Source organism: Galeopterus variegatus, unplaced genomic scaffold (assembly GCF_000696425.1).
Source record: "Galeopterus variegatus unplaced genomic scaffold, G_variegatus-3.0.2 Scaffold76, whole genome shotgun sequence".
Lineage (NCBI taxonomy): Eukaryota > Metazoa > Chordata > Mammalia > Dermoptera > Cynocephalidae > Galeopterus > Galeopterus variegatus.
Window position 1 is genome coordinate 682483 of NW_007726187.1, and position 25102 is coordinate 707584.

General features: G+C 59.3%; 1 protein-coding gene across 1 annotated transcript in view; it reads right to left on the reverse strand.

Annotated features, from left to right (window-relative positions):
* The window catches only part of SH3TC1 (SH3 domain and tetratricopeptide repeats 1), a 34864-nt gene extending 11112 nt beyond the window's left edge, over positions 1-23752 (reverse strand). Inside the window, exons 1-15 of the mRNA XM_008578771.1 lie at positions 23683-23752; positions 22865-22985; positions 21777-21978; positions 21392-21458; positions 17603-17809; positions 15641-15715; positions 13478-13605; positions 12039-12144; positions 10800-10946; positions 9930-10140; positions 8741-8817; positions 7711-7906; positions 4840-4973; positions 2978-3019; positions 60-1736 (exon numbers count right to left, since the gene is read on the reverse strand). Of these exons, the coding sequence (XP_008576993.1) occupies positions 60-1736; positions 2978-3019; positions 4840-4973; positions 7711-7906; positions 8741-8817; positions 9930-10140; positions 10800-10946; positions 12039-12144; positions 13478-13605; positions 15641-15715; positions 17603-17809; positions 21392-21458; positions 21777-21978; positions 22865-22985; positions 23683-23752 (3460 nt within the window). The remainder of the gene's footprint in view (positions 1-59; positions 1737-2977; positions 3020-4839; positions 4974-7710; positions 7907-8740; positions 8818-9929; positions 10141-10799; positions 10947-12038; positions 12145-13477; positions 13606-15640; positions 15716-17602; positions 17810-21391; positions 21459-21776; positions 21979-22864; positions 22986-23682) is intronic.
* Positions 23753-25102: the final 1350 nt, after the last annotated feature.

The following is a 25102-nucleotide window of genomic DNA, read 5'->3' on the forward strand; positions in this document are numbered from 1 at the left end:
GGGTAAAAAGACATGCTCTCTTTCCAGGGAGCTAGCATGTCCCAGCCGGTGGCACTTACTTTCCAAGTGGTCCGTCTCCACGGCAACGAGAAAGGCCCACTCGTAGTAGCACTTGCCCTGCTGGGCAAGTGCCTGGCAGGTGTACAGGTGGCCCAGCTGCAGCAGCACCCGGCTGAAGTCCTGGCCGCACTCCCTGCTGGGCAGCTGCAAGAAGAGCTTGACCGCCTCCAGGAAGTAGTGCTGGGCCAGCCTGCTGGCACCTGCCTGCAGGCACAGGGCCCCAAAGTTGGCCAGGACCACCGCCTGGTTGTGTGGCTGGCCCAGGCCCCGGGCCACGCGCAGGGCACAATAGTAGCGCTCAGCTGCCTGCCGGGTCCTGCCCACTCTCTTCAGGGCCACGGCCTCCATGTTGGCGATCACGCCCTCCTGGGCCATGCTGGCCACAGCCGCATCCACGATGGCCTCCAGGATGTCCAGGGCCACCGGGCTCTGCCCATGGAGCACATGCAGCCAGGCAAGGGCCACCAGGTGGTCCACAACAGAGTGGACGCCAGTCACAGCATCGGCTTCTGCCGCCTGCATCATGAAGGCAATGGCTGGCCGGTGCTGCCCGTGGTGACTGTGCAGCTGGGCCAGACTGGCGTAGAGGGGCCCGTGTGGCACTCCTGAAGCGGGGGCAGCCAGAGCCTGCCTGAGGTAGGGGGCGATCTGGGAGGGGAGGCCGTGGGCCACACCACTCAGGCCATGCAGCTGCAGCACGTTCTGGAGGACCAGGTCCACACTCCTCAGCATGCTGGCCATTGAGCCCTGGGTCCGCAGTGAGGCTACCCGGGCACAGCTCAGTGCCAGGCGGGGCAGGCACTTCCGGCTGTAGATGTCCGCCAGGAGCAGGCAGCAGTCCATGGGCCATGAGGCATCCGGGGCCCCCGAGTCCCTGTGCAAGAGCAGCAGCCTCTCCAGGAAGGGCAGGGCCTCCTCCGGCTGCTTGAGGTGGGCATGGTGCCTGGCCAGCAGGAAGCAGGCCCGCGCCTCGGCCCGTGGGCTCCGGCCGCCGATGGCCCGCCGCAGAGCGTACCTGAGCAGCTCCGACTCTGCCTCGGTGCTGCACACGTGGCCGGGTGTCCCCAGCAGCAGGGCTGCGGCTTTGGGCACCACCTGCACGCACTTCTCCCTGTTCTTCTGTTTCAGGTAGATGGTGGCCAGGTTGGCATACACAGCCACCACCAGAAGGAGGTCCCCGAAGCTGCCCTCCAGTGCCCCCAGGGCTTCCTCAAAGTACACCCGGGCCTGGGACAGCTTGAGCCTCCTGGAGCACAGCCGCCCCAGGAGGAAGCAGAGTCTGGCGAGGGCCATGGGGAGGCCGGCTTTTTTGGCCACTCCCCTGGCCTGTGCCAGGCGCCCGGCCAGCTCCTCCTCGTCGGCGAAGCTGCAGAACACGCTGCTGAGCCACGGCAGGGAGACGTCATACAGGCCATGGAAGCAGGCCTGGTACTCAGGGGCGTTCAGGAACAGCAGCAGCGAGCCCACGGCCTCTGGGTCGGCCCAGTCGTCCGCTGTCTCCAGGCGGAAGGAGGGCTCCTCAGCGTCCGGCGAGCTCACCCCACTGGACACCGCGTGGAGACCCCAGGATGCTGGCTCCTCAGGGCGGTTCTGGCACATCTTACATTGTTCCAGAACATTCTTCACCTTCTGCAGGGTCTCATGTGGCTCCAGGTTCAGGCAAGGTGGAGGCTTTTCTGCAAGTCACAAACACACCCAGATGGATTAGAACCTGGAGGTGAGTCCTGGGCCCACGTGGGCAGGGCCCGCCCTTCCCAAGCCTGCATGTTCCTGGTGCAGACCCTTGCAGACAACAGCTCCCCACCCTGAGCATGTGAGCTGTGTGAATGCCAAGCACAGGGCCTGGGCACCGTGGGAACTCAATACTGTGATTACAGGGAGAATACGGATCCTTTCGGCTGACTGTCTCACCAGGTAACCCTCTTTTTCTCATTCTTTGCCCATTTGAAAGCATAATTTTAGGAGACTTTAGGTGTCATAGCCCAATGATCACTCAGAGATTCCTTTTCCCTTTAGAAAGAATCAATGCCACCCAATCAAACACATTCAATGCTGTGATGCAAAATGTGTGATTTTGCCCCTATATTGGGCTCTCTGATTGGGTGCAGGAATCCATAAAATCATCAACAGCCTATCAGAGCTATTGATCAGCATGAGTTCAAAAACTGCCACACAAAATTGATAAGCCCAACAGAGGAAAGGGACGTTGAGTTATCTTTTCAGCCCCATGGCAGGGAAATGGACCGTTTCCAACAGGAAAGATGGGAAAGGTTCCCAGACCCCAGGTCTCCACCTTCGCCTTTGGTGGTTTGAGAATCTGAGGGCTACGGTCACCAAAGGGTCAAAAAAGGGCACGCTGCCCACAGAGGCCTGCAGAGGGACTGTTGGCTTTGGATGGACACGGTGTCCGAGCCATGTCCCAGCTGAAGAGCGAACAGGCTACATTTCCTATAGGAAAAACATGGGCTTAAAGGGGAAATTATTGGGAAGGAAAGGATCAGAATTTAAAGTCTTCTATTTTGAGTTCTCATGTAAAAAATATTTTCAAAGCAAACTGTCTCTTGATTAGTCTGTAAAGCCTTGGAATAAGAAAGAAATTAAATATGATCTCGTGGCAAATGCCCGGCTTGACTATACTAGATTAGCTGAGAAATCCCCCGTGTCCCACAAGGTAAACACGTCCCTTCAGGCTGTGCTCCCAAACCCAGGGAATTTCAAAGGGGCCCTGGGGCGCTCACATGCCCAGGCTCCCTCCCATGAGAGGGTCTCCCTAAAGTAGCCCACGCCCCTACCTACTCCCATGGAGGAGTGACTTTGCACCCAGCACCGCTGCACCCATCTCTGCTGCCTCTGCCAGGGGTTACCCCCGACCCAGCCTCTGAGCAGAGGAAGCCCGAGCTACACAGGCAGAACCCACCTTGTCCATCTGGCTGCTCAAATTCAGCTTCTTCTAATCTGTCTGAAAAGAGAGGAGAGAAGCAATCACCACCTCCAGCCGGTGCCCTCTGGGTCCTGGCCGTATCTGGCGGGGATGGTGGCACCAGGACAAGAGCACTGGGGCTCCAACACCCCTGAGGGAGAAGTAAGGCTCAGGGAGTCCCGCCGGTTGAGGGGGCAGACAGTCCACATCTTCCAGCGTCTCCAGGCAGAGCACGATTGTCTGCCCCACCCCATCCTACCCTCATGGGGACAAGGGATGTGCTCTCTTACGAGCGGCGCCCCTTGGCTTCCACTGGCTCCACCAGAGAGCAGGGCAGTGGAGCGGGCAGCAGCTCTGAGTCCGGCAGGACAGACTGAATCCCACTCTGGCAGGGCCTCTTCCCTCCTTGTCCTGCGGGCAGGCACTTCTCTGAGCCTTGGTTTCCACCTCCCTAAAATGCTCGCTGGGTTGCCATAGGAATCAAATGAGAAAAGAGCTGGAAAAGATGCCTAAAGTGCTGTGAACTCTTCTAACACACGCGTGGCCCCTGGGATGGCACGCAGCAGCAGGCACAGAGAACAACGTCCCAATCCCACAGCACCCTGCCTATTAAAGCGTCCCCAAAAAGGGACTTCCTGAAAAAGACAGAAGACAGCATCCAGGCGGGTTTGAGCCTTGGCATGCTAAGGTCAAGTTTAAGTTTGTTCATTTAGGGAGAGAAAATGGTTGGTGGGATCTAAAAAGTTTAAATCTAATATTGGTGAGAAAAAAAGGTTTTGCAATGAATGTTACTGTGCGGCAAAAAAGTGCATGTAGAAATGCGAATGTTTGCACATGTGTGTACACACATGCGTGGCTGTGCATGCATGTGTGTGTGCATGCATACACACCTTCAGGTGTGCATGTGCATGTACGTATGTGTGTGTGCACGTATGCAGGAGTGTGTGCAGTGTGTGTATGTATGTCTACCCAGCAGCACGTAGGAAAGAGTCACAAAGCCCGCGCCCTGCGGGGCTGGCAGGCAAGCATGTCTTCTGTGGCTAGCAACATACTTCCTCCAGCTGGGCCTTGCTCGGCAGCCCTCGGAGAAATCCTCGCGCACACAGGGGCGTCGAGGTAAGAGGGGAGCAGCGTTGTCTTCAGGAAAAGGTAGCTCTGCGGCCGAACCACTGCTGAGGAGCCCGGTTCCCCATCTTGTCGTGAGGAGGAAAGGCGCCCTCACATGGGCCGTCGGAGCAAAAGCACAGTGGCCGGTGGCCGGGCTACGCAGGAGCCCCAGAGCCGGTGCTGTCGGACGCAGGCCTGCGTGCTTCCCTGCCCTGCAGAGGTGTCCAGGCTTCTTGGCCGGTCTGCAGGGAAAAGACCTTCCCCTGTCCTCAGGGCGCATCCCTGTGCCTGCTCCTTCCTCAGCTCCCCACTCTGTGCCACCCGCCTGGCTGTGCCCTGCACATTGGAGGCAGTCACGGCAGGCCTGGTCACCTTCCGTGCCCAGGGGCTGCGTTCTGCTTCGTCCATGACAGATGAAGGAAGCCGAGCGTCCAGGAGGGGAAGGAGGGCTGCTGGGAAAAGTGAAGGAAGCCAGATAAATCTGATGTTCTACGGACTAAAATGGTGAACACTGTAGACCTGGTGTCAATGAGGTAGAGTGAGCAGGTGGGTGGGATACACATGGCTCAACCCAATTGCAAAGCAGTTTATCTCCACCACCTCCGATCCAGTCCCTGTCCTTCCAGGAATCTGGCCAAGAAAACTCTCCTGAATAGTCAGCTGTGGGACGTGATCCTCTGCAGGTCCCGAGATGTCCCTGTGGCGGGGGTGGGGAGAAGCAGCACCTGTCACCCAGCACCGAGCACACTTACCCAGGCTGTACACGGTGCACACGTCCATGCCTGATGTTCTCTCCAGTAGCTGCCGGGCATCCTCCTCAGAAAAGTGCCCCTCGTTTCTGAAGAATGACCTTTCTTCCTCATTAAGAAAAATCACAGTTTCCAATCTGGAAAAAATAATGTGCTTTATTTACAATAATGTATTGCTAAAGTAAACTCTTGGCAATAAGACCCATTTCCACTCCCTCATCTGACACATGGTCCTCACACAACTACTCTGTAGCTCCTGCCTTCCAGGGGTGTCTTGTCTGGCCAGGGACAGAGGTCCAGGAGCAGGAAAGGCTGCAACAGAAGCAGGGGGTCACAGTGTCCTGGGAAGGCGAGCTCCTGGGCAGCCTTCAAAGCCCCACCTCAAATGTCCCCTCCCCTGTGAAGCCTGCTGCAACCGCTGGAGGGAGAACCTATCCCTGCACAATGCGAGTCACACTGATCCTCCTCGCGCAGAGTCTGCAGGAGCTTCCCACAGTGCCCAACACGTACACAGGACCCTGTGTGCCTGTGAGGCCAGGGAAAGAAAGAGCAGGAAGGAACAGACGGAGGGAGGGAGGCAGAAGGAGCGTTTGATGATAGGACTAAATGATCAGCATAACATAACCCCTGGAAATGTACCTTACTGAGAAATTAAAGAAAATCTGAGAGTAGCTGACAGAACATTCTACAAAATAACAGGCCTATATTCTTCAAAAACGTCAGTGTCATAAAAGACAAAGACTGAAAACTTGTTTTACAAACCACGTACCGCATTATTTAGGGGTAAGAGAACTTACTCTCAAAGGGATTAGAGAAAAATACAAGCACACTAGAAAAGATAAAGCAAAAGTTGTAACATGTTATCATTTATGCAATCTGGGTGCAGGGTGTATTGTAATTTTATAGTCTTCTTGCAACTTTTTTGTAAGTTTTAAATTATGTCAAAATGAAGTTAAAAGAAAAAAAGAATGACCAGGTTGTTCATTAGACAAAAGGATGAAAATCCAGGGTCTGGAGTAGGAAAGACATTTAATAAACACTTGTTGAGTGAAGGAGGGAAGTCGTGGGGCTCTCTCCAGCTGTACACAGGACCAGCAGCACGGCCCCGACAGCTCCTGGATGAAGGACGGGCACGGACTAGCTCCTGCCCACAGCTCTCCCAGCTCTGAGCCCTTGTAAGCTCACGTTCAAGTCACATGGACCCCACCGGTCTCCCTTGGAGATGGTGGGAATTAGCTAGAACAGGGGTCCCCAAAGAGTGATCCGTGTAACACCAGCTTGGTGAAAAGCTAACAGGTAGAGTGAGGAGAGGATTCTGGAGGTAAATAAGTGTGGGAAACACATTTCAACAGGAAAAAGAAAAGCTTCGGGCATCTCGACGCCTCCCTGTGCTGGAAAGCCTGGGGATCCGCCCAGGGGATGTGGACGGTGCAATTCCCGCTCATCTGAGCGTCATGAGGCTGGGACGGAGAGCTAGGAGGGTGCGTGCTTTGGGGACGCTGGTGCGGCTGCTGCTCTGCACGTGCAGGCCTTGCCGGCTTCTTTTTTTTTTTAAAGATGACCGGTAAGGGGATCTTAACCTTTGACTTGGTGTTGTCAGCACCACGCTCTTCCAAGTGAGCCACGGGCCATCCCTATGTGGGATCCGAACCCGGGGCCTTGGTGTTATCAGCACCGCACTCTACCGAGTGAGCCATGGGCCGGCCCGGCCTTGCCAGCTTCTGACAGCATCTGAGGATCAGGCACAGGAGGTGCTGACACAGACACTTTGTCTTAGGGGGTGCCGGACCAAAGTTATGCAACCCAGTAAAGGGCCCTTTCCACCCACCCACGTTCTCCAGGCTCCTTGGCCGAGGTCTTAACAAGGTCAAGTCCAGGGAAAAAGAACGCCATCAAAGGGTGGGCACAGCTACGCTGGCTGACCACTCTCCAGAGACCCCCTGCTATTGCCCAGGGCCAGGCAGTGGGGACATGGAGGTGACCAGGTGTCCTGCCTTCAGAGCTCCTTGGCTGGGGTGGGGGCCCCACAGTCAGAGGAGCATGACCAGGAATAGCATCCCTAGGGATGAGCCACCACAGATGGCAGCCTGTGAAACTGGGGTCTGCAGGGCCTGGGCCGTGGGGGCCTCGCAGGCCAGGCCCAGGAGCTCCGAAGAGATTTGTGAAAGGCAGTGACATGATTATTGGTTGAATTGTGTCCCTCAAACCCCAGAACCTCAGAAGGTAACTTTTTTTTGGATATAGGGTCTTTGCAGATATAATTCATTAAGATGAGGTCAGACTGGAGTAGGGTGGGGCCTAAGGCTGATAACATGTCCTTATAAGAAGAGAAAACAGAGTCACAGACACACAGAGGAGAAACCACGTGGAGACAGAGGCAGAGATGGGGGTTCTGTGGCCACAAGCCAAGGAGCGCCTGGGCCACCAGAAGCTGGAAGAGGTGGGAAGGAACCCTCCACCCCAGGGCCTCTGGAGGGAGTGCAGCCCCGCCTGAAATGTGATTTCAGACTTCTGGCCTCCAGAACTATGTATCAGTACATTTCTGCCTTCGTAAGCCCCCCAGCCTGTAGTGCTTTGTTACAGCGGCCACAGGAAACTAACACACACAGGCAAGTTTGCATGTCAGAGAACGCTCTCCTAGCAGTATTTCAGAGGAAGGACACAAGGGGTCCACATGGGAGGCTGAAGTCCAGTGCGGGGACAAGGGGGCAGCAGCCTGGGCTCAGGCCCAGCCTGAGGACAAAGGAAGGGAGAAAGAGTCATGCAGGAAAATGTCCAGGTTTGTCACCTGGGAAGCTGGGTGGATGGCGACAGGGTCACCAGCGGGAGCGGTGGGGGCAGGTGCAGGAAAGGGGCGGGGCCTCAGCCACTCACTCGGATGCTGGGCCCTGTGCGCTGATGAGACTGGTCCGCACAAACCCGACCTGGCCCGAGGCCACATGCCGGCCCACACACCAGGACAGGCTGGGCACCAGGGCACTGAGGATCTCGATGAGGTCACCACCTCGGAAGGTCATCTCTTCGGGCCCCAAGCCCTGGCAGTCTGCCACTGCCGAGGCCAGTCCGGCAGCTGCAGGAAGGAGGCTGCACAGTCAGTGCTGGGGGCTGGGGTGGGGGCTGAGGCAAGCAGGCAGGGTGGCCCTCAGCCACGCAGCCCGTGTTCCTGGCCAGGGGATTCATCTTTCACCTGTCAGAGGGTTTGCAGTGAAGCTCGTCCCTGCAACATGGGACCTAGACATCTACACTGTCCTCCAAGGGGATGTTTTTATCCCTGCGCTGAATGAGAAACTGAGGCTTAGTGACATTAATTAACTAGGCCCTCAGCCATCAGCCTCCAAGGACAGGACTCCATAGAGCAATAAACATGAGCCTCTCAAGTCCTCAGCCCTCACCTCCCCCAACGGGTTTATGTCCGTTTAGCAGCTACACAGGGCCGTCCAAGCACCGGCCAGCTTGGTGCAGAGGAAAAAGCACTGGACCTGGAGTCCAAGCCGAGGGCTCCCAGCAGGGCTGGCTTTTCAAAAAAGACCCACAACAGGGCGAGGCCCATGCCTCACGGTCCCTCATGGTGCATGTGCAAATTGAGCCGGAGCACAGCCTGCCTGGTCCCAGGGTCTTCCAAGGTGTTTAATGTGGATTGCCTGTGAACACGTTTGGGAGCTCTGGGGAGGCAGTGGCTGGGGCCCCGGCCCGGCTTTGATGAGTGCTGGGTGTGTGTGGATAGGCCTGTGGAGGTCTCTCCTTGCAAACTGGAGAGGACTCGAGCTATTCTTCTTGCTTGTGTGTGTGTGTGTGTTGGGGTTGGGGGGGATCCAAGGCAAGCACAGAGACGTCCCAAACCTTGGGGCCTACATTTTGCTGCCCACCTCTTCCCCAGGGAAGAAAGGCCAATAGAAACTCTTACCCATCAGTGGGATGTCGGGAGTCACAGGTTCACCCATGGAGTCATCGATGGGGTCCCAGGGGACCCTAAGAACCCACCTGGAGTGGGGAGAAGGTCTTTGCTGCAGGATTTCAGATTTGGGGCAGATTCATTCTATGCAGAGACTGGACAGGTCAGCAGCCCTCAGTGTCCTGAGCAGATCCCTCCACCTCCACACACCTGCCCAGGTGTGCAGCCTCTGAGCAGCCCACACCCCAGCCTAAGTGCCTAGTCCTAGAGGACACTGTCCCCCCTCCATAAATCTGGAGCTCGCAGATTTCCCAAAGCACCTGCCCCTGCTGCTTGCCTCGCAGCACCTCAGCACAGGGGGGCTGGCAGAGGGTCTCCAGCCTGGGGCTCCTGGATCCAAATCCTGGTTCTACCGTCACCTTGCCATGTGACCTACACAGACTGCTCCTCTCTCTGGGCTTCAGTTCCTTCAGCCACAGAAAAAGGAAGCTGGACTAGTTGACAGACAGTCCCTCCTTCTTGGTCTAACATTCCAGAACCTTACACTGAAAGATGACATTAGAACATGCTCTGTGTCCCCTATCAGGACACCACTGGCCACAGCACACAAGGAGGATTCTTGGGAGAAGCTCCTCTCAGGTCTCAGTGATCAGGGAAGCTGCGCCTGTCAGCTCACAGACACTGCAAATCAGGAGACTGAGTTTCTCTCTTTGCTTTGGCTGCCAGGAAACTCCAAGCCAAGTTTGTGCCCCAAATCCAGCAGGTGAACAGAAGCTCACATGTTACCTGTCCTCACATCCCCTGGCTTCACATGCCCTTGGTTTCCACTTGTGCAGATCACCTCCTTACTATAGGTACAAACGTTACACAGCTTCCCCTGAAGTTTTTCAGAACACATCTGGTGAGAGCTCCACGCTGCACACTCCTGTGCCACCTGAACCCAGGACAGTGCTGCACCAGGTAGACGTCACTGCCAGTCATGCAGGTGGCAGCCCTGAGTCCCAGAGAGGTGGATGGGCTTGCCAAGGCCACACAGCTGGGAGGCAGCCGAAGGGACCACAGCCAGGTGTGTCTGGGGCTCACTCACGCCATTCTCTGTCCACCCCCCTGGCATAGGGATGTCCAGGGCCTGGGGAGTCTCCGCAGGGCCTGACAACATGTGGAGCCAGCAAGAAACAGAGCAGCAAAGGTCGGTACCTACTGATGAAACGGGATCAAAGGTTCCGGGGCAGTTGCCGCTGCCACCTCCTCAGAGGCCATGCTGGGGCCGGGGGGTGAAGGGTCTGCTTCTGGGGCCACCTCTCCCTGGGGGCCCCCTGAAGCCCGCCTAAAGGGCTGGGGTCCCTTCCCTGCACGCAGGGGGCCAGTCGTCGCTCTCACGTGGTGGTCAGGACACAGGACAAAGAAGGGCCCTTCAAAGGGACAGAGGTGTTCATTTGGGTGGCTGGACATGGGGGCCCCCACCACTGCCCTGCCCACCTGCCTCTTTGCACAAGTGAAGGCATCACCTGTGGGGGCCCCCCACTCCAATTCCACACCCACAGAAACCCAAAGTAGCCCAGGCTGGCAGGCTGGAACAGGGCTGAGGTCCCAGCTCTGCCCCAACTTGCCCTCTGAACCTGTCTCAGCCTCAGACTCTCTCTCTGGGCCTCAGTTTCCTCATCTGTGCTGGGGGGAGGGGCACACGTGTGCTCCTGCCTGGACTGCCACTGGTGAGCCCAGCCACAGCTGGGTGCCCACCCCCTCCGTGGCCGGGCAGGAGAGGCTCAGTGCTCCTTTCCTGCAGACGCAGGGCCGCCCCACACAGGCAGCGCTCAGCCAAGCAGTAGGAACGGATGTGTGCGACAAAACCCCTTCTGTCATCTCCCAGATGCCCCTCTCCCTATGGGGCTGGCCAGGGTCTTTCAGCTAAGTGTCAGTGCCCGGGGCAAGTCACTGTGAGGCCACACCAGGGGCACCTCCCCGCCTGAAACATCTCTTCAGCCTCCAGAGCTGCCCGCCACCCACAGCCACTGGGTGGCCCCAGGACAGTGTGATGCAGTTGAGACACGGCCACCTGCACAGAGCTTACCTTCCTGGACGAGGAGGGTCTCATGGGCCAGCTTCAAGGCGGCTTCCTCCACGTGGACCCGGATGGCTGTCTCCTCCTCCTCGTCGGGCGACAGCAGCCAGAAGGCCTGGTCCACGAGTAGGTTTTCCAGGCAGTGATGTGTGAGGCCTGCGGAGGCCAGGCCTGGTCACCAGTGGGCTCCAGAAGCCCGGGAGGGTAACCCACGTGGCCCCGGTGCTGTCTGAGCCCTGCACTGACCAAACCTGGGGCGACCCCAGCGACCCCCACCTGCTCTTGGTGCCACCCACGGCACGGCGGCCGGCTGTCTGACCGACCAGGCTGCGAGCGGTCAAGCCCAGCCCCCACCACCCGCCAGCTGCGACCGTGGTCAAGGCTCTCTGCGCTCTGAACTCTCGTCTGTAAGTGGAGGTTCCGAGGTCGCAGGGCCGTGTGGGCCGTCAGTAGGATGGATGTCAGACAGGCTGGGACAGGCCTTGGCCGCACCGTCAGCTGACACCGTCTGCTCCCCGCCTGCCGAGTGGACACTTCGTCTCTGGCGTGTGCCATCTCCTCCCGCCCCGCTCAGGGTAGGAACCTCTGCTGACCACAGCCTGACTAGCAGGCAGCCCCAGCTTGCTCTGTTTTTAAGGCAAGGGCACATGATGGGAGAATCCTTCACTTAAACTAAATGTGGTGTGGACGTTTGAGGATGGGGACAGGAAAGGCTGCTGCCTTCTGGATGGACACCCTCCCCCGTGGCCGGCGCCGTGGGAGGCTGAGCCAGGACAGATTACTTCCTCCAGGAACCTGTGTCCTTGCTTGAGATGCGGGGTGGTGCGTCTACAAGACCAGGTCCACACGGGGAGGATGCCAGACCCGCTCAAAGGTGCTCAGGAAGTTGTCACGACAACCTTGTCCTTTTCCTTCCTCGGTCCTCACACTGAGGGCAGCAGGAGTCCGGGGAGATGCGGTTCTACTCTGTAAATGCCTCCAAACGACAGGCCGCCTGGTCTACCCTCAGCCCTGGGGCCCAGCTTCCCTCTGAGTTCTGCTTAAGTGAAATCACACAGGGAGCGCTGGAGGGACACTGTCCATCCGCAGCTGCACCTGCCACCGTGTTTCTTCCTGAGAACAAGGCGAAGGCGCCAATTTTTGCATTTTGCTGGAGGGGCTGCTATGGACTAACCTAATCTAGAGCAACGATTTGTAACATAAAGCACATGGTGTGTGATGAGTGTCCTCCAAGGGTCCCCGCTTTACCAAGCGCATGGTAGGTGGAAAACTTCCAGATTTCTTCACAAGTCTTAAACGTCACCACAATCCGATCCTGGTCACTGTGGATAGACAACAGCCTGGCTGATAATTCCTTAAGGGAAAGAAATAGAAATTAGAGACATTCCCAGTGGTTCTGGGGCATCTGACCCTTGGGGGGACAGGAGCAACATGGATGAAACGTTTTGCAAAAGTGGCCCTGGCAGGGGATGGCGAGTAGAGAGCAGAGGCCTTCGTAGCCCAAGTCTGCTCCTCTGCTGCTCACAAGCCAGCTGTGGCTCCCCAGTGCCGGTGGATAAAGCCCGTCCTCCTTCCCAGAGCTGGTACGGCCTCATGCCTCAGCCCGTCACCCTCCACGTCTCCCGCTGACCGTTCCACCTGCCTTCATCCCTGCACACTGGTGACACCCGGTTCTCCCTGCCCCATTCGGTCCCTGCTCAGGTGTGCTCTGACGCCTGAGCGACCCCAACCACACCTCCCCACTCCCCCGCAGCATCGACTCGGGCTTCAGTTCTAAATCCAGTGGCCCCTCTTCTCTGATTTCCATTAACAGGTGGTGACAGGGACATGAAATAGCACCAGCTGATGTGGGAGCGCTCACAGCTAAGGACGTGTGTGTGTGGCGGGGGGTACTATAATCATCTCCATTTGACAGATGAAAAAGAAGGCCCGTTTCTCCTCCGAGGTCTGACCCTCCGTGCGTGCTCAGCAGGGACTTGGAGCCGGAGCAGCACACTCAGCCACGACTTGCCCGGCCTCCTGCGCCGCCGTCTGTTTGTAGAGCAGCTACTATGTGCCGGGCCCCATGCTGGGGGCTTGTGTGCATTATCACATAATCCCCACACCAGCTGTGCGGGGACGTGGGCCTAAGCATCCCCAGCATGCGGCCGAGGAAGCTGAGTTCATGGAGGCTAAGGGCATAGGCCAACGTCAGGTCAGCCTGACCTCAAGTCAGGGGTGGTAATGCCCTGTCCTGCCCCTAAACCACGGGAACTCTGCCATGGGGGTCCGCTGGGCTCAGCCCACCCTCCACCACCCTCCGCCAGACCGCTGGTCCGTGCACAGGTAACAGGGGGCTGGCTCCATCAAAACAGAAAAAATAGTAAGATGGCCTTCTTCACACCAGTCCTTCTGAGCCCCGTGAAAGAGACTGAAAATCCTAGCAATGGGAGGGTGCGTGGAGAAAGGGACAGGGGCACCGGGAAGGTGTTCGGTGTGCCTGGCTTTGGGCGAAAGGCTCCTCCCGCCGCCTTGGCCCCCCTGGACGGCTGGACCTCACGGGGTCCTCCCCTCCGCGGCCCCTGCTCTTCCCTGAGCAGCTCCCTGCCTCTCCAGCCTTCCTCCTCTGTCTGTCCTCAAGCGCTGCACTCTGGCCCTCTCCCCAGCCCCTGCCACCACCTCCCCAGGCCCCCAGGAGACAGGCTCACCCCGAGCGTGCGAGCCACCTCCCGGCTGTCGTTCTCCAGGAGGCGGAGCCGGCCTCGTAGGGCCTGCTGCAGGCCAGGGTCCGGCAGCCCGCTCTTCCTCTGCACGGCCAGCAGCTGCAGGGTCACGTCTGGAAGGGGCAGGTCAAGGTTGGACAGTTTGCCGGGCCCAGGCTGAGAGTTCTGTGGGTGGGTCCCCCACCAGCCTCCCACCCACAATCCTAATGCCCTAAGCCTGGCGAAGGGTCCATGGGGAGCCTGAGAGACATGGGTTTAAATCTCAACAATGCCCCCGCACCTCCCGTAAAGACCTGGGATGGCTGTTTATCCCCCAGCCTCAATTTCCTTGGCTGTGAGTGCCTGTCCTATGGAGGATGGAGAAGTGGGCTCGTGTCGGCCAGTGACACCTCCCGCCAGCACGCACCATGTCAGCCCACCTGCGTATCCCGCTGGATCTACCCTCAGACCCACTGCTGCCCACTCCTCCTTACGCCCTGGGCCCTGTCAGTGGCTGTCTGTGCCTGGCCCTGCTCCGGTCTACATGGACACGGGGACCCTGTCACAACCGTCCACGGGCACTTTCTGCAGAAATGAACATGTTCTCTATCTTCCAGTCTCGTGCGGTGGCCACCAGCCACGTGGGACCACTGAGTTCTTGAGAGGGGGCCAGCGCAACCCAGGAGCTGGGCGTTAGTGTCATTCAAGTTCAGTTTAAATGCAGACCACCACGTGTGGCTAGTGGCTGCCCTACTGGACAGGGCAGCAGCCGAGGGTTCCCATCCCAGGTAGAATAAAACGGGAGCTCCTCCCGCGGCCTCCACGGCTGAGCTCCGGCCCTGCCTCCCCTCCTGGCCTCTCCTCTCCCTGCCTTCTCTCTGCTGCCCGAGTCTCCGAGGCACCCACAGCGCACCCACCACGGCTCTCACCACACCCTTTGTGTGCCCAGGGTGCCTCTCCCAGACCAGATCCGCCTGGCTGCTGCCCTTCTCAGGCTACAGGAGGCCTCCCCTCCCCACCAGCCTGCGGGGATCCTGAAGCCACATCTCCTATCACTCTCTGAGGCTGTTAATTTCCCACCAGAATCCGGGCTCCTGAAGCTGGGACCGTGTCTGTCCTGAGTCCTATCCAGCCCCAGTGCCTGGAGATGTGGAGAAGTGTTGAACCTGCCATTTCCTCAAGGTAGAGACTCAGTGGCATTCTCCAGGGCTGCCAGCCCTCCACAGAGTGGGGGCTGCTCCCAGGCAGAGGGAAGGGGGTAGGGGAGGGAGACAAAGTAAGCCTGGAGCACCTGCCTGAGAACTTTCTGGCTAGGGGACCCTGGAGCAAACATGCCCACCCCCCTGTGGGGGAAGGGCCAGGGCTGAGCAGCTTGGAGGCTTCTGGAATCTGGAAGCCGGCACACCCCAACAGGAAGCACGGCCCAGCATTTCACAACCGACTGAGCGGGGAGGCTCTGGGGCTGGCAGCTCCTACTCCCACGAGAGGGTGGGCACTGCTGAGTTTCCAGCCCAGAGCAGCCTGCTGTGTTGCCCAGCATGTCCTGCTCAGCCCGAGTGGCCACAGGCAGCACTAACCACCCAAAAGGAACTCTGGGGACTGGCAGGCATCTCAGGAAAGGTGAAAGACCAATGAGGGATGCTTGTGTCTCCAGGGGCGGGTCTCCAGGGTAAGTGGCTTCCTGTGCACTGGCTGCCTCACCCAGGGCCGTCCTCGGAGCCCCACCCTGGGAAGACTGTCCCCGGACGCCTCTCTTGGGGGTCCTTCCTTTCCCTCTGTGTCCCCACAATACAGGCACTTTTGTCTAGTCCTTAACACGTCCCACCAGTGAAGCCCCTTCCCAGAGTGTCACCGATGAGCCTCCAGGGGTCATTTCCCCTATCCGAGAAAATGCAGAGAGGCCCACACACAAGCACAGGCCTACTGTGGCCTTCCAGGCCTAGGTGGAAAGGTGGAGTCCCTGCCCAATTGCCTCAGCCCTGCCAAGACACAACCTCTGGACAGGGACCTGGACAGCTGCATTTAACAAGCTCCTCCCCCACCCCACATGATTTTAAGGCTGACAGTGTGGGGCCCCACTTCAAGAAGCCTGGGTTAGACATTCCCAGGTGCCCAGGGAGCCCCACACTCCAGGTCTGACCCGGAACACAGTGCAGGGCCAGGTATTACCTGTAGGACACGCTCCCATCTGGCCAGGAGGGGTCCCCGCAGCAGGCCCAGTGACTCCAGGGGGTGGAGCCACATCTGCAACATACTGGGTACCTAGAATGCAGGGAGAGCAGCTGCACTGGGCTGCACAGCACCCAATGCCCAGGCCCCTCTGGAAGAGGAGAGGTGACCGTGCCGCACAAGCCACCTGTCCGTCAGCTGCCTTCCTCCCACCCCTCAGAAGCCCGGCGAGGAGGGAGCTACGAGAGTAGGGCTCCTGCCATGCTGCGACAAACTGCCCAAACTCAGAGGCCTATAACACACATTCTGGAGTTCCCGTGGGTCTCACGGGCTAGGACCCAGGTATCGGCAGGGCAGTGTTCCCTCTGCAGGCTCTAGGGGACTCTTCCTGCCTTTCCAGCTTCTGGAGGAGCCTGCCCACCTTGGCCTCACGTCTCCAATTCTGACTCCCCTTTGGTCATTGCATCTCCTTTTCTGGCTCTCTCCTGCCTCCCTCCTGTGAAGACCCCTGTTTAGGGCCCACCTGGATAATCCAGGACACTCCCATCTCGACATCCTTAAACATAATATCAGCAGAGTCCCCTCTGCCTTATGGGATAACACGTGGGTTCCAGGGGTGAGATGTTCCACTGTGAACATCTTAGGGGCCATTATTCTGCCGACCACGGGAGGGAGGAGATGGCCCAGGAAGAACTCGGGGTCTGGGGCACACTGCTCTGTATCCAAGTGTGTCCCAGTCCCGCTGCAGCACGTATGTCACTCCGCTTCTCCAAGACCACAGCCCCTCCTGGGTTGGGCAGCTCGGCAGGAGGCTGGTCCTGTCTGTTAGGTCTGGATTTCCCAGCCGCTCCGTGGGCCTGGGCAGGACCAGCGCCTTCCTCCCACCCTCCCTTCCTGGCCAGGCGGCCATGTGGCTGCAGGACCACTTCCCCTGGTGAGTCACCCCAGCCTCTCCCCGTCTCCGCCCAGGCGGGGGAGCACCGCAGTGACGGTGCGGAAAGACACCGAGCGCCCAGCATCTGCCTGGCAGGCTCTGGTTCCGATTTCATCCTCACAATGCGTCACCCACTCACTGATCGCTCAAACGGTCATCGAGCGTCCACTACGTGCCAAGCCCTGGAGACCCAGGAGGGGACGAGGTTAGACCTTGTGATCAGGAAGCCTCGAGGGGGCCGGGACCAGGGCTGACTCGGCGGGGAGGGGCCTGGGCCGACCCTGGTCTTCCAGATCTTCTTCCCTCCTCCTCCAGCGTCCAAGGATGATGGCGAGAGGGGGTCCTGACGGTCACCTCAACACCCCTCGGGTTTACGAGTGGGGAAACTGAGGCCCAATTCAAGCAGTGGCCCAGCGATAATCAGGAATAGAACCAGGGCTGGTCGGGCAGGTGTCCCCGCCTGGGCCTCAGGAGACTGGGCGCTAGTCCTCAGTCAGCCACTGGAAACCACGTGGCCTGAGCCAGCCCCTTCCCCTCTCTGGGTCTGCCTCCCGAAGAACGAGGAACATTCCATCCTGAGTAATCCCAGGGGTGATATGAGGACAAAGCACGACTGGAATACAAAGGCTAACACGTCCAGGGGTATTTCTAGAACAATCTTGAACAAATGTTTGGCCTGCAGGCCCTCTCCCTGCTCTCTGTACCAGTTTTATTGTCACTGAGGTGGCCTGGAAAACACGAGCTGGGCCCTCATCTTGCAAATGACTCACCGGGCTCAGCTGTTCCCTCTGAACACACACAGCGGAAGGAAAAGAGGAGCGGGCAGAGGGAACGGAGCGGGCAGGGGGCACAGAGCGGGCAGGGGGACGGAGTGGGCAGGGGGCACAGAGCGGGCAGGGGGATGGAGTGGGCAGGGGGCACAGAGCGGGCAGGGGGATGGAGCAGTCACAGGGGGATGGAGCGGGCAGGGGGACGGAGCGGGCAGGGGGGACGGAGTGGGCATGGTGGGCCTGGATTGCTGCACTCACCGCCTCTGGCCTCCTCGGGACTTGCTCGCTGCTGGACAACAGATGAGGCCATGGCTACATTATGGACCTCGTCTTTACTGCCACCGCCTCCCGAGGGTCCCGCAGAGCCCCTCCCCATCAGGGTACGCTCCTCCACGGTCACCTTGGTGGGGCCCTCCATGACCCGTGGTGGCCTCAGCGCCAAGGGCTGGGCATGCCTGATGGCCTCTGCAGAGAGAGGAGAGTGCTGGTCAGCAGAAATGGCCCCTCCATGGAGACAGGCTGCTGGGACCAACACAGACGTTGCTGCCCGAGTCAGAGGTCAAGAGGAGGAAGCGCTGACGTGCAGAGTGCTGACACCTTTGAGCCCCAGCAGAGGCCCTGGTCACAGCTGGTGCCCACGCATGTTGGGGAGGTGTGCACAACCCGTCTCCTGCTCCGTGCCTCCTGTCGCCCCTCAGGCCGCCTCCCAGCCTCCCAGTGGCTCATGCCTGCTGTGCTGTCTTCTACCACAGGGCCTTTGCATGTGCCATTGCTGCTGCCAGGAGAGACCCTCCTCTTCGAGGTGGAACTGGGTGCACTCAGGCCTCTCCCCAGTGGCCAGTCACTGTGCTGCGCTCTCTCTTGGGACCGTCATGACCTGGCAGGCCTTGCTCCCAGGATCAGTGGCTTTGTTACCCAGCAGAGGCGATTGAGGACACAGAGACCCCTTTCAGGCATCAAACATAGGCACAGGGGCCACAGGGCCAGTGGGTACTGCAGCCTGGGCCAGTGCTGTGGCCGTAGGACCAGGAATCAGCCACATCCCCCCAGCATCTGCCTCTGGGGCAGAAGGGAAAAGGAAAGGCCCTGCTCACGGCTGGCAGGAGCATGGTTAGGAACACCCCAGCCAGGAAAGCCCCTCATTTTGAGCCTTACCATTCGCTGATCATGGGCTGGGAATGCTCAACCTTGCCTACCCAGAACAGCCGCAGGAACCCCCTCCTGCCCACCTGCCCACCTGCACACCTGTGCACCATGCACCTGCTCCAACCATAATGTGATTGGCCAGTTTGTGGCCAAATCCCAAATCCTTCCCATCCCCAAGCACTTCTGAGGGGCAAGGACAGGGGCTGGGGGTGGGCAGATCAGAAGGGGCATCTGACACCAAGGGGTACCCTAGGGGACCCCAGCCCCCTGGAGGTGGCCCCTTCCCCCTCCCAGGAAGGGGGTTCAGGCCCAATGATGTTCACTTTTCCAAAGGAGGAAGCAAACAGCATTGTAGACACCAGGATGGCAGCCCTGCTGCAGAATTCTCAGTGCGGGATCTGTTAATGACCACACAGCACACCCAGCCTGGTGCTTTTGCTTTCTCTCTTCCCTCGTCCCCTGATGCCGTGTCCGCCTGGCACATGCCTGAAGAACCTGCAGCATCCGCCCGGGAGAGGCTTGGGATGTCCAAGCCCAGCCGAGCCACGGACTCTGCTTTCTTCCCCTCCCCGCTTTGCCAAACCGCGCCCCAGCTCCTGCGTCAGGACCAGGAGGCCCATGGCCTGTGAGGCCAGCTGCCCCTGTTTCTCCTCTGAAGCTCACCACTGAGTCCATCTTGTTGACATGTGAGGTTCCTGGTTCACGGGGTCTTCAGCTCCAACCCCTGCCCTACCCTGGGGGCCTGGCCCTCTGCTCTCTGCCACTTTATCCTTCAAGAGCAGGTGGAGCAGGTGTCCACCCCCCGGCTGGTGCCCGGGGTACCTGCCTCCCTCCCACCCGCCTCCCCTGGTCAGGAACCGGCCCACTCGCGGGGGCATCCCAGGGCCCCGGGGGAAGGGTGCAGAGCAGGTGCTCAGAGCCTGCTTTCTGAGAAAAGGGAAGGCTCCCGGCGCAGGGAGTTTCCCACCCTCTCGGGGAGGACGCGTGGCTACAAACACACACGTGGGCCTCCTGCTCAGAGCCCGGCCGTGGGGAAGTGGCTCGGTCCCTGCAGAAGGCTCTCCTCCCTGCTGCTTTACAAATGGCCTCGCTGCGCCTGCAGGCCGGCTCACTGCCACAGGAGAGGCGGCTGCCCAGACTGCAGCCCCCACGGGTGCCCGGCGCTCCCGAGGGTCAGCTCGCCGAGTGAAGGTGACCACCAAGCAGCCTGCAGACACTTGTTTTCCATCTGGCCTTTGTCCTCCACCCAGCTGATCATCGGGACAAACCATTGGGGGGCCCCTGGGTGGTCAGCCACAGGCTCTGGCCACAGTCCAACACCCAAGCCCAGGGGACGGGGGTTGGCACCATAACATGGAGACCTCTCTGTGCCTCAGTTTACTCACCCAGAAAATGGGAACAGAAACACCCACCTCACAAGGAGGTTGGACAGCCGCAAACAGCTTTGGGGAGTTCTGGCTGCAGTTTTCACCACGCTGTGCTGAGCAAATACTTTGAGGGACCATGGGGACTTTGTGCACTTCATCAAGAAGCAACTCTGGAGGGTTGTCTTGTCACCCCAGACACTGGGGTGAACATTGTCCCCCCAAAATTCATGTCTACTAGGAACCTCGGCATGGGAACTTGTTTGCAAATAGAGTCTTTGCAGATAAAGTTAACTTTGGTTAAGTATGAGGTGATACAGGGCCGGCCCGTGGCTCACCCGGGAGAGTGCGGTGCTGATAACTCCAAAGCCACGGGTTCGGATCCTATATAGGGATGGCCGGTTAGCTCACTGGCTGAGCGTGGTGCTGACAACACCAAGTCAAGGGTTAAGATCCCCTTACTGGTCATCTTTAAAAAAAAAAAAGTATCAGGTGATACTGGATTCGGTGGGTCCTAAACCCAGAGACTGGTGTCCTTTTAAGGGAATCTGGAAGAGCCCTGTGACTGCAGAGGCAGAGAGTGGAGCACCATAGTCATGATCCAAGGAGCACCCGGAGCCTCCAGGAGCTGGAGAGGCAGGAGGACACTCTAGGGCTCTGGATAGAGAAGGGCCCTGCGACACCTTGACCTGGGGCTTCTGGCCTCCAGAGCTGTGAGAGGATAAATCTCTGTTGTTGTAAGCCACCAGTTTGTCATAACTCATCACGGAAGCTGCAAGAAACCACCACACCCAGCAACCTCCTCGATTCTCTCTTCTGTCTTGTGGGGTCTATGTTACCCAGGTCGTGGCAGTTTTGTGAGGAGGATTAAATAACTTCGCATGTGTAAAATGCTGGCACAATGCCGACACGGGACACCACCATGTCCACGGGGTACTGACGGTCCCCAAACAATAGTCCCCGCTCTGCAGTGCTAACACAGCATCCTCACTTAACCCCACGGCGACCCCACGGCTGGTGTGGCCACCGTGTCCACTTAACAGGCATGCACTCCGAGGCTCGGCCTACCTAGGGTCACACATCGAGGCGCACAGGTGGGATCAGGTGGGATCCTTTCCAGGCATGTCCAAGCCCGGCAGTTACGCTCTCACCCCTAACCTGGATGCACCCATCTCTTGCCCCGGCCTGGGCCAGCCACGAGCTCAGCACAGCTGCTGTGGCCAGAAGCCACACCCCAGTGGCTGGCACATGCTGGCTGCTCCTGCCCTGGCACCACGAACACTCACTGAGCCCAGACAGGCCCGGAGAGAGCCTCAGTGGTGAGCAGGGACCCTGCGTCCTGGGCAGGAACTGGAGTTGGAGGACTGGGCCCAGGCTCTGCCCTGGAACTTTCCAGGTGTGCCCCTGATCGAGTGTCTCGTCCCATTTAGTTGATGGGAAAGAGATCCAGGGTGGTGACCTCAGAGTGGTCAGGTCACAGTGCAGTGGCACTGTGGGTCTGCCGACGAGGCCTGAGCTGATCCAGAGTGGGTCACACCTGGGACTTGGAAGGCCTCACGGCTGGCCAGGTTCCCATGGCTCATCCAGACCCTCAGGTGCACTCGCTGGGGGTTAGCATGAGGTCAGCGTGGTCGCAGGAGCGACAGCAACTTGTCCAACCTGAAATCATGGTTGGCGCCACCTCTATGGCACATGGGCACTGGCAGCTCCCTGAAGTTCCGGGGAGGGGGCGGCACTAATGGTACTGACAGCCTCCCCCCGGATCCCCAGATTGCGGTTTTACTCTACCCCGACCCAAACAGGTCAGAAAAGTCTCCAGGAAGGTGGAAAGTGGGAGACTGCTCCAACTGTGGGAAGACCTGGCTCTGCAGATGACAGCCTCCCAGCCAGTCCATACCCACCTGCCCCACAGCCCCCCGTACCTGCACTCCACTCTTCAGAGGCAGCTCCTGGGCCCACAGGGCCGTAGGATGTGGGCACCAGGTCGCTGCTGCCGGCTCAGTGTTGGCTGGCCCCACGGGGCCCTCTCTCGCTGCCCGGGGCAGGCAGGGGCCGCCCAGAGCCGGGCTGTCTGCGCAGCAGCTGCCACCGCCCCCTGCTTCCTGCCCCACTTCCTCCCTGCGCCTGGGGGCCGGGACGAGAGGCAGGCCCAGCGTGGCCACACTGGGACAGCTGGCTGATCATTAGCTCCCTCCTGGACCGGCTCTAGGCCCTGTCCTGGCCTGCCGGCTGTCCAGCCTCCAGGCTCTGTGGTAAAGGCCAGGGGTACCCGGGCTGCCACCTGCCCCTGGGATTGGGGAAGTCCCCCAGCTGCTGGCCCTCCAGCCTCACCAACCTCAGCCCTGCTCTCTGTTCCCCTTCCATGTAGTGCGCGCACATCTGCACGTGCGCGCGCACACACACACACACACACACACACTATGGGTGGGGGCTTTACATGTATGGTCTGGTTTAATAAACTAGTAATGTGCCCATTTTACAGACAGGGTAACTGAAGCTCAGTGAGGTCATGTGACAGGCCTGAGGCTGGTGACCAACCAGAAGATGAGCTGGGAACCTGTGTGACTAATGCCGAAGGCCTCAGGCCTGAGATTCTCGCTGTGGTTCCACTGGCAGTGGGGCCAGGTCATTCTTTGTCCCGGGTGGGGTGGGGGCTGCCCTGTGCATTGGGGAAGGTTCAGCAGCTCCTTGGCCTCTCCCCACTCCAGTAGCCCTCCTCCAATCCTGACAACCCAGCATCTCCAGATGTTTGTCCCTGGGGGTGAAGTTGGCCCTGCTGAGACCCCTGCTGAGACCCACCACCCTGGGTGGGCTCCTCCATCAGTCCCACTCCCGACCCGGCCTGTGCGTCCTCCACCCCCTCCCTGTCCGTCCTGTCTCTCATCACAGGCTCTGCTCCCCGGCATTCGGCATTCAGCACAGACCCCCCTAAAGTCACAAACCCCACTCCGCTCCACGGAGCCCAGGGCGCAGGAGCCAGGAGACGCGAAGGGCAGTCCCCACCCTGCACCGCTGTCCTTCCATGCCATGTGCATGCTCAGTGCCCACGCGGGGGAACAGAGGCACCACATGGACATTTTCAGAGTCCCCGATGACAGGAGTCTGAATGTCAAAGGTGCATCTTGTCTCCCCTGTGGGACCCCAGGGACCAGAGGGCTGCCCAGCAAAGGGGCCGTAGCTCCCACTGCAGCTCCTCCTTCCACCGGGTGACGTGGCCTCTCCAAACCCTGGCTGCCCCTCCACAGAGTGGGAACAAGGGTCTGTCTGTTCTCTCTGAAGGGTAGCTGGGACGGTCACTGTATCAGTGTCCCGGGCTGCCTTAATAAAGTGCCACAAGCTGGGGACTTCAAACAACAGAAATTTCTTCTCTCGCAGTTCTGGAGGCTGCCACGTCGCGCTCCACCCTGTTCTCGTAGACACCTGCCAGCTGCCTGCCCCCACCTTCTCCTTCCTCCGTCCGTGAGAGTTTAGCCTCCAACCTGCCCAGCCCCACGGGCAGGGGCCTCTGTTCAGCTCCCTCTGCCTCCCCCTCCTCAGCCCCTGGAGCTGGCGGTGCCCCCACCCTTCTCAAAGGTCCCACCACCATTGCCACAGCATCTCGGCAGCTGGACTCTCCTAGTACCTTCTCCAAGGGACAGGTGCAACTCAGGGCACCAGCCTCCCCTCTGCTTGGGCTGCTCTCCTGGAGAACCACCACCCCAGGGTGTCAGCTGTCATGAGAGGCAAATGCCCCAAGCCCTGCCTTGCATGGGCTCCCCAGGACCTGTGGATGCCCAGATCTGCACCCAACATGACCCCTTGCACCCCCACGGGTCCTTCTCTCCCCACCCGCCTGCACCGCCTCTGGCCTCTGTGACTGCCCTTCCTGGCGAAGCTTCTCCACAGGCTGGAGGGCCATGCTCCTGCTCCGGGGGCGATTCGTCTCCAGCCCAGCAGCCACGCGGGGTAGGAGCTGGGCAAGCGGAGGGCACCGCGTCCCCCAACACAGCCTCACAAGAAGCTCCGGGTGGGTGGGGATTCTACAGTCTTGCCCTGGGTCCTCACGAGGATTCAATTAGATGTGAGAACTTTTCTAACAGGCTGAGCACAGAGAGCACAGCACAGTCGTACTGGAATATCTGTTCGTTTAATGAATGCCAGTGTGGGGTCCTCTGCACAGGGGACGGCTCTCAACGGGCACATGGACAAGGACGAACATCTCAGGGGCCGGCACCTCGTCCAGCCCCCTGGCACTGTCGCCCACCCCGCAGGCACTGCCCCCTTGGGAAGGGGCTGTCCTGTTCCGCTGCTCAGGTAACAGCTGAGGGGCCGTGGAGAGATGTGGCAGCAGCACCCGAGACCACCCCCCACTCGCCGTGTGCCTGGGGCACATCCCCCTCCTCCTCTCGGCCTCAGTCTCCCATCTGTGAGGTGGGGCCCGAGGGGTAGCTGCTGCTGTCCTCTGCCCACTCTCCAGAGTGTGCGGGACACCAGAGATGCTTGGCTCTGCCTCCACCTATGTCTCTGGAAGCTGTGTTGAAAGCGGTCCAGACAGGCTCCATGTCCATACAAGGGTCTGGAGACATTTCCTCTCCTGGCCATTGTCCCTGCTGCGGCCCGAGACCCCATATCCTGTTTGTGTCTGCAGCTGTGCTTCTGGTCCAAGGCCAGAGGGATTTTCCAACTGTGCACAGGACACCCCAGCTCCACACAGCACATACCCTGATGGCCTCCCCCAGGAAGAAACACAAGCTTCCAGCCTGGGTCTTTCTGAGTGGTGTCCCTCTCGGAGGCTGCAGACCCAGGGACAGAACCACACAGCCCTGCCTGCCAGAGGGCAGGTCTAAAGCCCAGCTCAGGCTCGGATTCCCTCTGGGACAATCTGTCAATTTCCTGGGCCTCAGTGTCCCCCTCTCGCAAAAGGTAGAGTTGAGCTTGGAGATCTCTAAGCGCCCCCAGTTCTGATCCCTGACATGGTCATAATAAATTCAAATTGTCATTTGCTAAGCAGATGCTAAGTTCCTGACACAGACTGTCACCTTCAGAGTTTTCTCAGTAGCCCTAGCAGTGTGAGGGTTCTCATGACCCTGCTGGACAGATTAGCGGACCGGCTCAGAGGAGACAGCGCCCGCCCAAGGTCGTGCAGCTCCCAAGCAGCAGAACCAGCCCGGACCCGGGGTCCGCCCAGCGCCCAAGCCCGTGCTCTTCACCCCTCCCTCGATGGGGGACTCTCAAATGTGTGAGGCAGTCACGTCCCCATTTCCCAGGA